General features: G+C 42.6%; 1 protein-coding gene across 3 annotated transcripts in view; it reads right to left on the bottom strand.

The window, feature by feature from the left end:
* LOC127445305 (B-cell CLL/lymphoma 9 protein-like) overlaps nucleotides 1-14,052 on the bottom strand; it is a 61,024-nt gene continuing 46,972 nt past the window's right edge. For 2 of the 3 annotated variants that reach the window (XM_051705289.1, XM_051705290.1), the window contains 7 exons: nucleotides 11,513-11,844; nucleotides 6,845-6,955; nucleotides 6,282-6,441; nucleotides 5,519-5,618; nucleotides 3,122-5,411; nucleotides 2,527-2,811; nucleotides 1-2,415 (listed from right to left, as the gene is read on the bottom strand). In XM_051705289.1, coding sequence (XP_051561249.1) covers nucleotides 1,313-2,415; nucleotides 2,527-2,811; nucleotides 3,122-5,411; nucleotides 5,519-5,618; nucleotides 6,282-6,441; nucleotides 6,845-6,955; nucleotides 11,513-11,844 — 4,381 coding nt within the window. In that variant the 3' untranslated portion in view covers nucleotides 1-1,312. Of the gene's footprint in view, nucleotides 2,416-2,526; nucleotides 2,812-3,121; nucleotides 5,412-5,518; nucleotides 5,619-6,281; nucleotides 6,442-6,844; nucleotides 6,956-11,512; nucleotides 11,848-14,052 lie in introns of all 3 variants that reach the window. The other variant, XM_051705288.1, reaches the window with a different exon arrangement.

The raw sequence follows: 14,052 nt of genomic DNA, 5'->3' as shown, positions 1-14,052 counted from the left end.
ATTTTTCTAAAAAAAAAAAAAAAAAAAAAAAAAAAAAAAAAATCCACCCTCTAGTAGCTCAAATGTTGTCAGCCCTGCACTGTATAGCTAGCTGTACACAGCCAAGCAATAAAAATAAAAAATAAAAAAAATCTTGTATTCTGTAGTGGTGGCAAACAGCAATATTGCCTGACTGCAGTCCTTGACTAACAGTAGCCTGAGTCACTGCAGTACTGTGTGCTGGTTTATGGGCTTTAAAAAATGCCCCTCCACAGTCACCCCTCACCTGTACCCAGACCAGTTTACAGAATTTTCTAGAACAGGAACAGGAGACCACACTGCATACATCTGATTACGGCTCCTAATAACTGTCAAAAGTGTTTTCTCTACAATTTAAAAAAGGAGAAAAAGAACCACTTTATTCTTTACAGTTCATTCTTGTTTGTGCTTTTTTAATAATACTATGATCTGTATGAGGTCTTAGTTTGTTTTTATCATACACTGGAGTAGCAAAGAAAATTAAATTTAAAATATTCTGTACGCCCCACAGTACACAGTATTTTGTGGTGGTGTTGGTCACCTATCGACTACAACCAACCACTTCAACCCCCCCTTTTTACAAATGAAGATGGAAAATAAAACTATTGAAATCACTGGTAGAATCCCTTTAACAACACAAGTACAGTACACACATACAAAGAGCATTTCCTGTCTGGAGGGAAGTGATGCGATGAGATGTAAACATATAGCCAAGACAGTGCACCTTGTAACAAAATGTTTCTTGACTTATTTCCATTTTGACATCTGTTCTTTCAGTTCTGTGACTTATTTCCAACAATCTTTCTTGGTTTCCACCAATGTAGAAAAGTACAATGAAGACTTTAAACTTTCATACTTGGTTTACTGTAGGCTTTATATGTGGCATCATATCAACAAGATCAAGCAAATATCCTTGACACAAGTCAGTCTTGAATATTCCATATATATTCCCAAGTTTCCGGAGAAAAAGCCCATTCCAAACTATGCTGGACCTGAGCCCAACACTGAGGAAAGCACACTTGGCTTCTCTCTTTCTTCCACCTGTTAAATTACATTACCATTGAAGAAGATTCCCTGTGAACACATCCATGTGTAAAATGATGGTCACCCATCACTTTGTATGTATGATATAAACCTTTTTCTGCCCAGGTGCATGGGCATCTGTATGTGCACAAAATGTCCCAGTTTCCACACATCTCTTTAAGAACACAGAGTTTCATTTTGTAATTCTTTACGAAGGTTTTTATTTCACAGGTTACGCAGTTTCCAGGTTGTTCATAACTGTAGTGGAGGCTCAAAACATTATATTCCCAGGGTTCCCTGGGCCAGGGTTAAATCCCATGCCCATATCTGCTGCCATTCCTCGAGGCCTCATCTGAGAAGACATCATCATAGTCTGTTGAGGACCACTCATCCCTTGTAGTGACATCATCATATTAGGAGAGCCCACAGGGCCAGGGTGGTTGTACATCGGTCTTTCCTTGCCCTGCATCATTCCAGGGCCTCCCATCATTCCTGGCTGCTGGCCAGGAGACAACATCCTATGCTGTGGCCCCATCATACCCTGACCCATAAAACCTGGGGGTCTCATGGGGTTATGGCCTGGATTACCCATGGTTATGTCCTGTGGTCCCATGTGTCCAGGGCCTGGAGGACTTCCCATTCCCTGCATGGGGAGGCCCATCCTTGGGTTGCCATCACCCATCATCCCCTGCATTTGGGGAAAGCCAGGTGGGCCAGATGGATGTGGTGGCTTCCCACCAGGGGCATCCCCACCACGAGGGAAGTAGGACAGAGTCTGGCTAGGCTTCTCAGAAGGTATAATTCGAGAGAGATCAAACTCAGGGATACCTGAGGCACCTGGTCGCATCACCTCGTGTAGATCCGTATCATTAAAGACACCCGACATGTTATTAAACTCCTGGCCTCCTGGAGTGTTAGGTTTACACATACCTAGCTCTCCACCAGGACCATGAGGCATATTGCCCATCCTGCCCAGTGGGCCCCCCTCTCCCTGGAAACCCATCCCATGAGGGAAGCCACCCTGGGGTCCAGGTCCATTGTGAGGAAAGGGAACCTGCTGTGGTGGCGACTGCCCTGGGGGAAAGCCCTGTCCTCTGTGTGTAAGACCCATGCGGCCTTGTGACATTATCTGGTTGTTAACAATGCCAGGGTCTTGGGAGACTGGGTTCATCATCATACCATGGGGCATCATGCCTGAGTGAGGAGGCATATTGGGGCCCATGGGGTTGGGTGAGGGCATCTGGTTTGGCATGCCATGGGAAAGTGGCTGAGAGCCCATTGCATTCATCCCCATTGGGCTGAGTGAAGGCATGGGCCCAGAAGAGTTGGGTGTCATCATTCGAGGGTGACCCGGGTGATGATTCATACCCATTCCTGCAGAGAGAAGAAAATGAAATGATGAGATCTAAAGGAAATGAACTCAAAGATACTGCCACCATTAAGACCACTGCATTTTCATCAACTCCTGTGCATTTTGTCTCTTACCTGGCATGTTGTTGTTCATAGACGGTAGGTTTGGGGATCGAGCAGGCGGCGAGTCATCATCAGAACTGGCCACAGTTTTAATTGCATCGTGATATAGGGGTGTAGAGCTAGGCATTGCAAACTTGGACATACGTGACATCATGATGGAAAGAGGATTTTGTGATAGTGTTGGCTCCGGGGGCATGGTGTAGGGACTGCTGGATGGAAGACTTCCTGGAACATTGATGGAGCCTGGCTGACTCGAGGAACTACTGGAGGGAGGAGCTGAAGGAGGAGGATTACCACCTGAGGAGGGGAGAAGAGGACAGAAGAGGGTAAGTGAAGAGAAAGAAGAGGGGGGAAGAAAGGGAGGATCAGCATTTACCAATGATCTTTTTTAACACTGATTAGGCCAATGGCTGCAACAAATGCATAAAAAAAAATGTCCTACTGTAAAATTATAATTTGCGGGGATAATCGCGACCAAATGAAAATAGTTGGAGACAGTAAATAAAAGTATTATACAAGCATAATTCCGGACAGTAAAACATGACATTGAACAAAGATTCCATCCACTTAAAATGCACATGTAAAGGCAAGGTTTTTTTCATCTTACCTTGCTCTACACTGCACATCATATTTGGTGATGTCATGCTAAGGGGAGGCTTGTTGTTCTGTGGGATTCCTGGGCTTTGCATGGGCGGCTTGGGTGATGATGTCCAGCCTGGCGAGGGGGCAGGAAGTGAGGGAGACTTCATATGGACGGGTGATGCCCCTGCTGACCCCATCATGGGAGGAGATTTAATGGCTGCCGCCGCCGCTACTGCTACAGCTGATGGCCCACTAAGCATGCCAGCCAGCTGGGATGGTGTCTGTGGGGACTTGAGGTTACCTGATGGTGAGCCCAGCATGGGTGACTGGACCTGCCGAAGTGTTGGTGACTTCAACGGATTTACATTGGGTGAGTTAGCAGGGCCAGACTGGACACTCAGATCTGAGGGTTTGCGACCTATATTTCTGGGGCCAGGAGGAGGCCCTACACTGTTGGGAGCCTGGTTGGGTGGTAGAGGCGGCATGTGACTGAGACGACCATTTCCACCCACATTTCCTCCTCTTTGGTCAGGACCAAAGGGTGGCTCACCTCTGGGACCTCTTTGATTCCCAGGGCCTTGGGGACCCATGCCAGGGAACTGTCGGTTGGGTCCCATGTTGAGGTCTCCTGCATGGGGTTGGTCAGGAAAAGGCACCCCCTGCATCATTCTTTGTTGAGCTACCACATTATCAGGCATTGGTCCAACACCTTGCCTCATCTTCATTATTTCCTCTGGACTAAGATTCATTGGTGGCTCTCTCATCTTAGGGGGTATCATCTGAGGACTGGGCCCCATGTTTACATTGAGGTTTCCAGGTCCCATGCCAAATTCACCCATGTCACGGCCAAGACCTTTTACAAACTCCATTCTCGAGGAGGGGCTCATGGGACCATCACCTGGCATTCTAGGAAACATCATGCCACCCCCATTTCCAGGCTCCATGGGTCTTTGGTTACCCATCATTCGGTTCATTTCCATCATCATGCCAGGTGGAAGACCCATGCCTTGTTTATCACCCATGCCTTGATGGAACATTGCTTCCTGTACAGAATGAGGATTAGGGAATCTTTCCACCCGCCCTCCTGGACCTCCAAACATGCCTTGGCCAGGTGGAAACCCTCTCCCATCACCCATTTTGGGCATATCATCGGGCCAGTTCATACCAGGTCTGGGCATAGCATTGGGCCCTCCCTCCATATCAGGGTTCATCATCCCAGGGAAGCCAGGCATCCTTTGCATGTGTGGATGCATCCCTCTGGGGCCCATATTCATCTGGTCAGGGAATGTTTCAGGGCCACTAGGGCCCCACACCTCTCCTGGGTTCATCTGGTAGGGTGGGGGTGGGCCTCGCATCATCCCTCTAGGTCCACCCTGGTGAAGCATCATGTCTCCCATTGGTCTATGCTGCATCTGTTCCTGCTTTCGCTTCTTCTCCTCATAAAACTCCTGCTGCAGTTTTAACCAGGCCATCTGCTCTGGGGTCATGTGATCTCCATGTTCCCCAAAAGGGCCTGGATGTGAGTTCATAGGTCCTGGACCCTGAGGAGGAGGTCCAAGATCATCTGGAGAGAAGGGCATGTCCCGAGGACCGGGCGGACCAAAGGGGGGTCCATCTGGACGCAGTCCTCCTGGACCACCAGGCTTTCCAAGGCTTTGTGACTGGGCCATCATGGCTTGGAGAGGCCCTTGTTCTGGTTTCTTAGGTCCTCCTTCCATCATTGCAGAATTGGTTGGAGGACCACCCATGTTCCCTTGGCCCATGGAAGCCATGTCCTTGTCATCTGGGAAGAGCATACGCTGTATATCACGTAAAGTCTGTAGGGAACGCTCCCGATGCTCCAGCTGTTCTTGGGAAAGGCCCTCAGAGTTGTCCCCCATACTAGACATGATCTCATGAGCCAGCTGCTGGTGGTGCTGAGCTGTGAGCTTAGCATCTGCTCCTTTAGGCAGATCCAAGGATGGGAAGCTCTGTTGAGGGCCAGCAGTGAGAGGCTGGCTGGAGGCCTGGCTACCAGGTGTCCCAGCAGAGTTACTACTGTCATGGGATCCAGAACCATCCTGCGGGCTACTGCTACGGAGGCTCTTAGAGTCCATGACCCCTGAAGGTGCACTGTCTGGAGGGAGGCTAGACGGTTTGGCCCCCTGGGCTGGCTGCTGAGGTTGGGTGGGTTGCGCTTGAGGTTGTTGCTGCTGGCCTGACTGCGCTACTTTAGAGGCTGCTTGGATGTTCTGATCACTGGAGTGAGATGAGGGATGTTGCTGGGATGGACCTCCCTGTTTGGTGTCACTTCTAATGGATCCAATCTGATTGTTCTAAAACAGATACAATAAAAATATAAAATAAAAACATTTTCAATGTGGCTCAAACAATCTTGAAATTTAGTAGTAAATATTTTAATTAAGTGATTTATTTTTCTTACCAGGGGTAGTTGGGGCTTTCCACCCTTGCTGTTAGAGATATTATTCATGTGGTAAGTGATGATGTTTTCTACATGTCCTGTAATGACTGCATCTGCAGCTCTGAGATGGGAAGAAAATACAGACACATACACAGTCAAAGCTTTGCATAGTTGTTAATGATGAATAACATCAGTCTTGCATGAGGCTAATTGAGGCTATTGCCTAATTTAACAGTTAGAAATGCACCATGCATTATAATGCAATCCTTACCATTTAAAGTACCAATCTGTACCCTGTCAATGCAGCTGACCATATACAAATTCAGAACAGTTTTACCATGAACAAACAAACAGAAGACTTTGACACTGGGCTCAGTCTCATCTAGTGTGATGGCAGAGCAGTAATGGCACTGCTCTGTGGGAGACTCTCCTTATGGCCACAGCATGTCTGACAGAGTTTGACACATCCTCTAAATAATATTTGACATCCTACTGGCTGCCATCAAAAGGTCTTTCTAGTTTAGACAAAAATGTCACTATCAGTGCTCAAACACTTCCATCTTTTACCACTTCTACTCTTAAAGACATTTCTTAACTCAGCAAAAGAGGAAAATGGACTTCCGTGTAAGGAGGGAGGGAGAAGCAAAGTGGGCTTTCATTCTTTGACAAAAAACATTATGTGGTTTACCAAATCAGCTGCACTTTAGCAGAATATCTGAGGGCAAACATGCTAGCAATTTAAATATGACATCAAGCAGCACTTACGAAAGAAGGTTAGTCTTACTTGTTGGCCATCTCTGTGGTGAAGACGTACACAACCTTTGACCCAGGTTTCTGCCCACTTCCCAGTTCAGATGCTGTGTTCTGTCCTGCAACTGTATTGTGGGTAGGCGTAGAGGCAGAAAGAGCACCTGGATCGGGCTTTATGTCTGTGGAGTTACAGTCTGAGCAGATAAACATAAAAATATGGATATTACAGAGCACCGGTTACAATAAGGTGAATATTGCTATTCCTTCTGTTTTGCAATATTGAAATACACTGCAATTTTATTTTATTGACTAGAGTACATCAGCAAGACTTCTAAATTTCATTGGTTCCCAAATTGCATTGCATTACTCTCTGTAATACTGCAAGTTACTCTTACATGCTTGATCTGAATATGGATTGTGCAGCCATGATTCAATAATATTTGTCATTAGGATTTTTATACAAAAACTTTCAATTAAGATAATGTAGCACTTTAGAGTATAAACATTTTATTATAAATAAAAAAAATAAATAAATAAAAAAAACTGCAAAACCTTGAACAGGAATATTATGAAAATACAAATATTAATAGTACATACTGAAGAATCCTGGGTCATCTTCATCACTCTCTCCTCCTGAACACCAATCCGCACCACTGTAGGGCAGTCGCCGTTCTCCAACACATAACCTTTTTGCTCTACTGCCCAGTTCTACAAAGATGCAGAAGAGAAAGACATATTACGGTGATGTTCATGAGATCATGAGATGGTCATGAGGTGGTACACTGCTGTTGGATTGCGAGGTTGTTTCTCAAACACAGCGAGAACATAAAATACAACAAATAACCAAATGGCAGTGTGTAGTTCCAGAATAGGCTTAGTCTTATGAACGGTGCTTTTAGCCATTTGTAGGATGACTTCTACAAAATATGTAAACACCGGCTGTGTAACACTATAAACTGTACTCAACATTGGCATGAGTATGGAGCAGGACAGGAATAACTTCCCTCACAATAACTACTGTTATATAGTCTCATTCACTAACCGTGCACACACACATTTTTGTGTGTATTTGTACGCAAATATTTTCACACAGAAATCAGGTTCACACTTACATTATTTCTAAATTTAGGGTAAAATTCATCATCTACTCTAACCACACACAAACAAGCAGGTCTCCTTAAAAACATGGCATATGTTAATTCAAATATGGCCTATTTGAACAATGTTATGTTTCATAACATAAAGTAGTTTGGCACAAACTACTTTACCTAAAGATTTTACTGGAGACATTTTCTGCACACATAAGAAAGAACACTTGTACGCAACTAATAGTAAAGGAGACCCGGTCTGTTACAATGGTTAGTTCTCTGACCACAGAGTCTAAAGTTGGGATAGAGTGGGGTCAAGAGAGGAGATACGACACGACTTCCTGTGTACAGAAAACACACACTGCTCAAACAAACGGCAAGAGCAAACAATCGACAGCTTGAACAAATACAAACACCCACACACCAAACAGTTTCCTTGTGTGCATACAAGCGCATCAGTACACAAAAGGAAACCAAACAGGTTGGTTATCCATGTTTGCGCTCCTCAGACATACAAAACTGGACAAGTCATTTTTTACTTATAAATAAACGTCACCATTTGAAACATATCAAGAGATGTGTTGAATATATTTGTTATGTTTATGTCATAACAGTCTTTAACATGCTTTACGTGCTGTACCTCAGGCAGAGTCAATTAGCCATGTAAAAAGTAAAACAGCCGAGAGTGATGCTCCCACCAGTAGACATACAGGGGTGTGGATGTCTTAATGCACTTCTACAGCCCTTAGCGCAACCCTGAGGTGGCGATTGAACATGCAAGCACACACATACACACCAGAGGGAAACAGCGTAAATGTGTGACCCAAGGGATATGTTGTGTATGCAGCCTAGGTCATCAAATGGTTATGGCTTTGTAATGTTGTAAATCAGGAACAAGCGAACAGAATGTGGGACCAGAACAATATACAGTAATATAATTATACAGCATGTATAAGCATAATTTATCAGACTAGCAAAACCAAAACAACTCATTTTTAGGAAACTTTTTTTTTTCTCCCCAATTTGGAATGCCCAATTCCCAATGCGCTCTACATCCTCGTGGTGGCGTAGTGACTCGCCTCAATCCGGGTGGCGGAGGACGAATCTCAGTTGCCTCCACGTCTGAGACCGTCAACCGGTGCATCTTCTCACGTGGCTTGTTGAACGGGTTACCGTGGAGACACAGCTTCACGCTATTCTCCGCGGCATCCACGCACAACTCACCACGTGCCCCACCGAGTGCGAACCACATTATAGTGACCACGAGGAGGTTACCCCATGTGAATCTACCCTCCCTAGCAACCGGGCCAATTTGGTTGCTTAGGAGACCTGGCTGGATTCACTCAGCACACCCTGGATTCGAGCTCGCGACTCCAGGGGTGGTAGTCAGCGTCTTTAATCGCTGAGCTACCCAGGCCCCCCTGCCCTAATAACTTTTACAATTTTATGACCATTATAATTATCAGGGAGGGAAAAACAAGATCTGAACACATTTAAAAATTATTTTATTTTTTGTTTATTATTGGAATATAATATATCAGACAATTTGCATGTCCTTGTTCATCACCATTGCATTTTTGTTACAGTTAGCCTATCCATGTGATGGGGTTAAAATAATATAGCGCTTTAGAGTTAGGATCAGTAACAATAAATAACTTGGCATTTTGCAAAGATTGGGAGTAATAATTTAAGAATTATCCATTGAAAATAACAGTAGACCACCATCTTAATATCAACTTAAACTAGTGAGGCAAGATACCGGAGATGCTTAAAACCACACCATCTAAAACGATAGCGGTCAAGCCATCCCTCTAGTAGTTGACATTTTATGAAGCCCTGATTCTGCTTCACAATTCCACATTTGACAACCCTCTACGATCATGTTGGAGAAAGAATTGTCATTGGCTAGTAAATTGTTTTTACTCACCAGACTTTTGATGACATGCAAGCATAATGTAACTAAAAAATATATTAAGCAAACAGAGAGAGAAGGCCTCTTCATATATATTCACGCAATATAGTATATTGTAATTTTTTTTTAAATATTTTGCTTTATGATTTTAATCACATTTTAGCTTTTTAAAAATGTACAAATTTCACATTCTATCAATTTATATGATGTCATGAAATCGCATTTTTAATAATGATACAAGCTATTGTCACTTTGAAATTTCGTACACATTAACAAAACAATTCACAAACTAGGAACCTAATAATGAAAATTAGGGGTCACGATTGTGAAATTTGGCCGACAATTAACTGTCAAACAAATAATTGCGATTATGACAATTAACGCCTTTTTTAGGACTATGATGATTAATTGTCTGTTTTAGGTGTTTCACGAATATGATGATTAATTACCATACAAACTCACTATGTGTGCTTCATGCACACAACAAAGTAATTTATACAAATTTAGCTTGGGTCATATAATAAAATAAGGGTACAGGATTTCCTTTTCAGGCTTCAAAAATGTATGAATGACAGTCAAACATAAAAGTATAAAATTTAAAATAATTAAAATAATATTTGATCAAAATATGCCTAAATAACTAAAATATATCTCTCTTATTTGTCTGATTTACTTTTGATCCATTGGACTTTTTCAATGTTTTGGTTTCTTTTGCTTCTTTTGTAACCCAGCCAACCTGTATACAGTTGTGCTCAAAAGTTTGCATACCCTGACAGAAATTGTGAAATTTTGGTATTGATTTTGAAAATATGACTGATCATGCAAAAATCTTTTTTATTTAAATATAGTGATCATATGAAGCCATTTATTATCACATCCTTTTTAAATCATAATGGTAACAGAAATCACCCAAATGGCCCTGATCAAAAGTTTACATACCCTTGAATGTTTGGCCTTGTTACAGACACACAAGGTGACACACACAGGTTTAAATGGCAATTAAAGGTTCATTTCCCACACCTGTGGCTTTTTAAATTGCAGTTAGTGTCTGCATATAAATAGTCAATGAGTTTGTTAGCTCTCACATGGATGCACTGAGCAGGCTAGATACTGAGCCAGTTCAGAAAAGAACTGTCAAAAGACCTGCGTAACAAGGTAATGGAACTATATAAAGATGGAAAAGGAGATAAAAAGATATCCAAAGCCTTTAAAATGCCAGTCAGTACTGTTCAATCTCTTATTAAGAAGTGGAAAATTCAGGGATCTCTTGATACCAATCCAAGGTCAGGTAGACCAAGAAAGATTTCAGCCACAACTGCCAGAAGAATTGTTCGGGATACAAAGAAAAACCCACAGGTAACCTCAGGAGAAATACAGGCTGCTCTGGAAAAAGACAGTGTGGTTGTTTCAATAAAAGTTTTTTTGCATGATCAGTCATATTTTCAAAATCAATGCCAAAATTTCACAATTTCTGCCAGGGTATGCAAATTTTTTAGCACAACAGTAGCTATTATAGTATATTATATTATAGTATATTATGCAATAGTAAAATATTTCTGCCTTAAATTCTTCACTTTCACACATTATTTTAAGGCTTTCTGATTAACTCACAAGCCCTTATTTCTCGTGAAGGAAGACTTTGTGATTCTGTTTCTTGCATTTTATCATCTCCACAGAAATAGAGCAGGGCATCTCCTCTGTCTCACTGTGTGTTATTAACACTGCGTGAATAAACCCACAATGACCACGGTCATTTGCCAATACATGGCCATTAAGTGAAACCGGAGCGTTTTGCGTTCACAAAATTAATACGTTTATAACATGTTTATGTTTTCGCGGGAGTTTGGCGCAAGCCTCTGTAGACGGCGTGCACATCAGGGCACTTGAGAAGTGGTTCATCTTCACACGCTCTCAAGAGAGCTGCTCGTGACGTCCACGGTGCAGTTCCCGGAGATGTTCGGATTTCAACTGAATGAGACACAAGTGCTTTTTCCTGCACGCATGAGACAGCATGCAGGGAAAGACGAGGCTTAATCCAGCTTCTTAATCAACTGCTTTTTATTCAGTTAAAGTGCCTCTGTGCTTCGACACTACACAACTCTAATCACTGGCGAGTGAAATGTTAATATTTACTTGCCAGTGGCTAATAACAGACATTTTTTGGTTGCATAGTGCGAAATTTACTCGCATATGCAATTGATTTACTCTCAATGTAGAGGGCTGTTTGATAAAATGCAGGTGAAACAACACAATTATTTATTTTACCTTTCTGGTCCCCTTCATTGCTGGGTGTTCCTGTATCCCTTTGTTCGAATGACTCCACTGAAGTGCTTCTCTCTCTCTTAATCTTGCCTTTCGCCCCATTGCCTGAACTTAGGCCTTGTCCATTTTTGAGTCCCATACTCCCTATTGGGCCCTGGGGACCTTTGGGGGTGTGGCTTCCACTCAGTGACTTAGGGTCACAAGGGGAAGGCTGTGATTGGCTGGCGGCACCCCCCTGCTTTCCCTGGTTGGGCAGTTTGGAGTCCATCTGTGCGGCGCTGGAGGGGGACATTACGGGTGGTGACCTAACCATGGCCTCCTGCTTGGATTTTGGACTGCTGAGAGAGAGAGAAAGGGAAATAAGTGTGATTACATGACCCAGATCTCAATGTGCTTTCAGTTTTCACTAATAACAAAAATTTGTAGAAGTTGGCATCAATGAATGAAGACAGAAATACTGCTTATACTATATTTACCATTCAAAGTGGTTTAATTGTGTGTCCTGGCAACAACTATTAGTCAAAGGTTCAGCCTTAGAATAGGGCTGGGTATTGTCAGCTACTTTATGATATCACAATTCACAATTCACCATCAAATATCACTCCTGTGGCTCAGCTGGTAGAGCATGGAGCTAACAACGCCAAGGTCATGAGGTTCAATTCCCAGGAATGACTGCACTGATAAAATATGCACCTTGAATGCATTGTTAGTGACATTGAATTGTTTGTTTTTTTATTATTGTATTGTGATAGAAACTACATTTAACTTTTGTCCAGTACACAAACCACCAGTACCTCAAAGTGACAGTTCTGACATCTCATTAAATTTAGACTTGTCCCTCCTTTTCCTAAAAAAAAAAAAAAAAAAAAAAAAAAAAGACCTGCAAATAATGAGGTTAAAGGTGAAGCTTATTTTATAAAAGCACTTTAATTCTGTTAGAACTAAATTGTAAAGTTGTTTAAATCAATTTTATTAGTTGTTTTAGGGTTTAAGACATTATGTCATCATGGCAACTTGTTGCTATACTTTTGAAACAGTGAGTTTTTTAACGCTTACAGACTGGCCCCATTCACTTCTATTGTAAGTGCCTCAATGTAACCCAGATTTTTTTTTTCTTTTAAGAAAAGGAGGGACAGGTCGAAATGTAATTTTGTAGTAATCAACATTATGCCACAAATGCTGGCGATTGAGATTAACTTGTACTGAACCCAGAATATTCCTTTAATTGAACTGTAGAAAATTATACAAATGCATGCGCAAAAAATATCGATAAAAAGATCTGAAAAAGAATCGAGAAAAAGAATTGCGATATATCAATATACAATTGTATCAGCACAGCCCTACCCTAGGATCATCAAAAATACCCAGTAAGACCAAACGGAACTATCTGTTCTTGTTGCATTACTACTTGGGGTTCCACTCTTTTTTTCCACTCACCTATGGCAGAAAGAATGACCTTCCCTCACTTTAGTAAATAACCTGCCAAAACATGTAGAACAATGTGCAGAAACCCAGACAGCTGAGTCATATCCATGCTCTTTGCAGCTGACTGGCCGATTGCAGCCACCACACCCTGAAAACATGTCATTCAATAACAGAAGGGAAATCTTGACAACACACTGGTGACGCAATTACAGTACTCTCAGCGACCTTATGTCCTAGCCCAGCTTTCTGTTGACAGAGTGCCAAGTTAATATTTAATAAAAACTTGTCAGACCAGATCTCCCACAAGCTAGCCTTCGTCCAAAGCCATGGGTCCACAGTGCCTGGTTTCCAAGGAACCCTGGTACACACCAATGGTGAGGCTGGCAATAGTTGGATAGGATTGTAGCCTGACATGTTCGAGTTAAGCCCAAAGTATTCATCAGTTTTGATATGAACGGTAAGAGTATGCACTGAGTTGAACGATCAGCCTTTTAATGTATACTCCCATTTAAATGTGCGCATACACAGGTGGTTGGCACATCCATGCTATGAGATACTAAACTATTTCTCTTCAGGAGTTTAGACCCATAAAGGTGTCTTTATAGTCTTTCAGACTTGAGTTATACAAATGCAGGTATCTCCTGAGCTCCTCACACATGCACTCTTGACGTGCACATCCACTGTTGTAGCTTCCACCTTTGTGTTGTGTTGTTTACCAGCAATTACATCTTCTTGCGCTTCTGATTCTGGGGCATTCCGATTCCCCAAAACATCTGATGCCCTAGCCCTGACTAACAGCAAAACGATCAAGGTGGCTGTGATGGCTAAACAATGAATGCCCCCCCCACCCACCAAACATTCAAGTTTCCCACTGAAGACCACATCCTAGTATTGGCCCTGGATGGTTGGCAGGTTCAGCTTTCCAAAAGTGAGGCTGCAGTTACACAGGCCAGACTAACAATTGAGAGCGGTAGGGGTTCGGGGTTCCTAACCAGACGCGAAACCATGATACTCATACACTAAAATGATTATAAATGACAATAAAAGCAGATGTTACAACAGTCTGTTTATTGTGCGTACCTCATTTTCTCACTGAAGCTGTATGGACATACACTTTC

The sequence above is a fragment of the Myxocyprinus asiaticus genome, chromosome 8 (assembly GCF_019703515.2).
Source record: "Myxocyprinus asiaticus isolate MX2 ecotype Aquarium Trade chromosome 8, UBuf_Myxa_2, whole genome shotgun sequence".
Lineage (NCBI taxonomy): Eukaryota > Metazoa > Chordata > Actinopteri > Cypriniformes > Catostomidae > Myxocyprinus > Myxocyprinus asiaticus.
The sequence above is the reverse complement of the archived record's forward strand: the minus strand, read 5'-3'. Positions and strand labels throughout refer to the sequence as shown.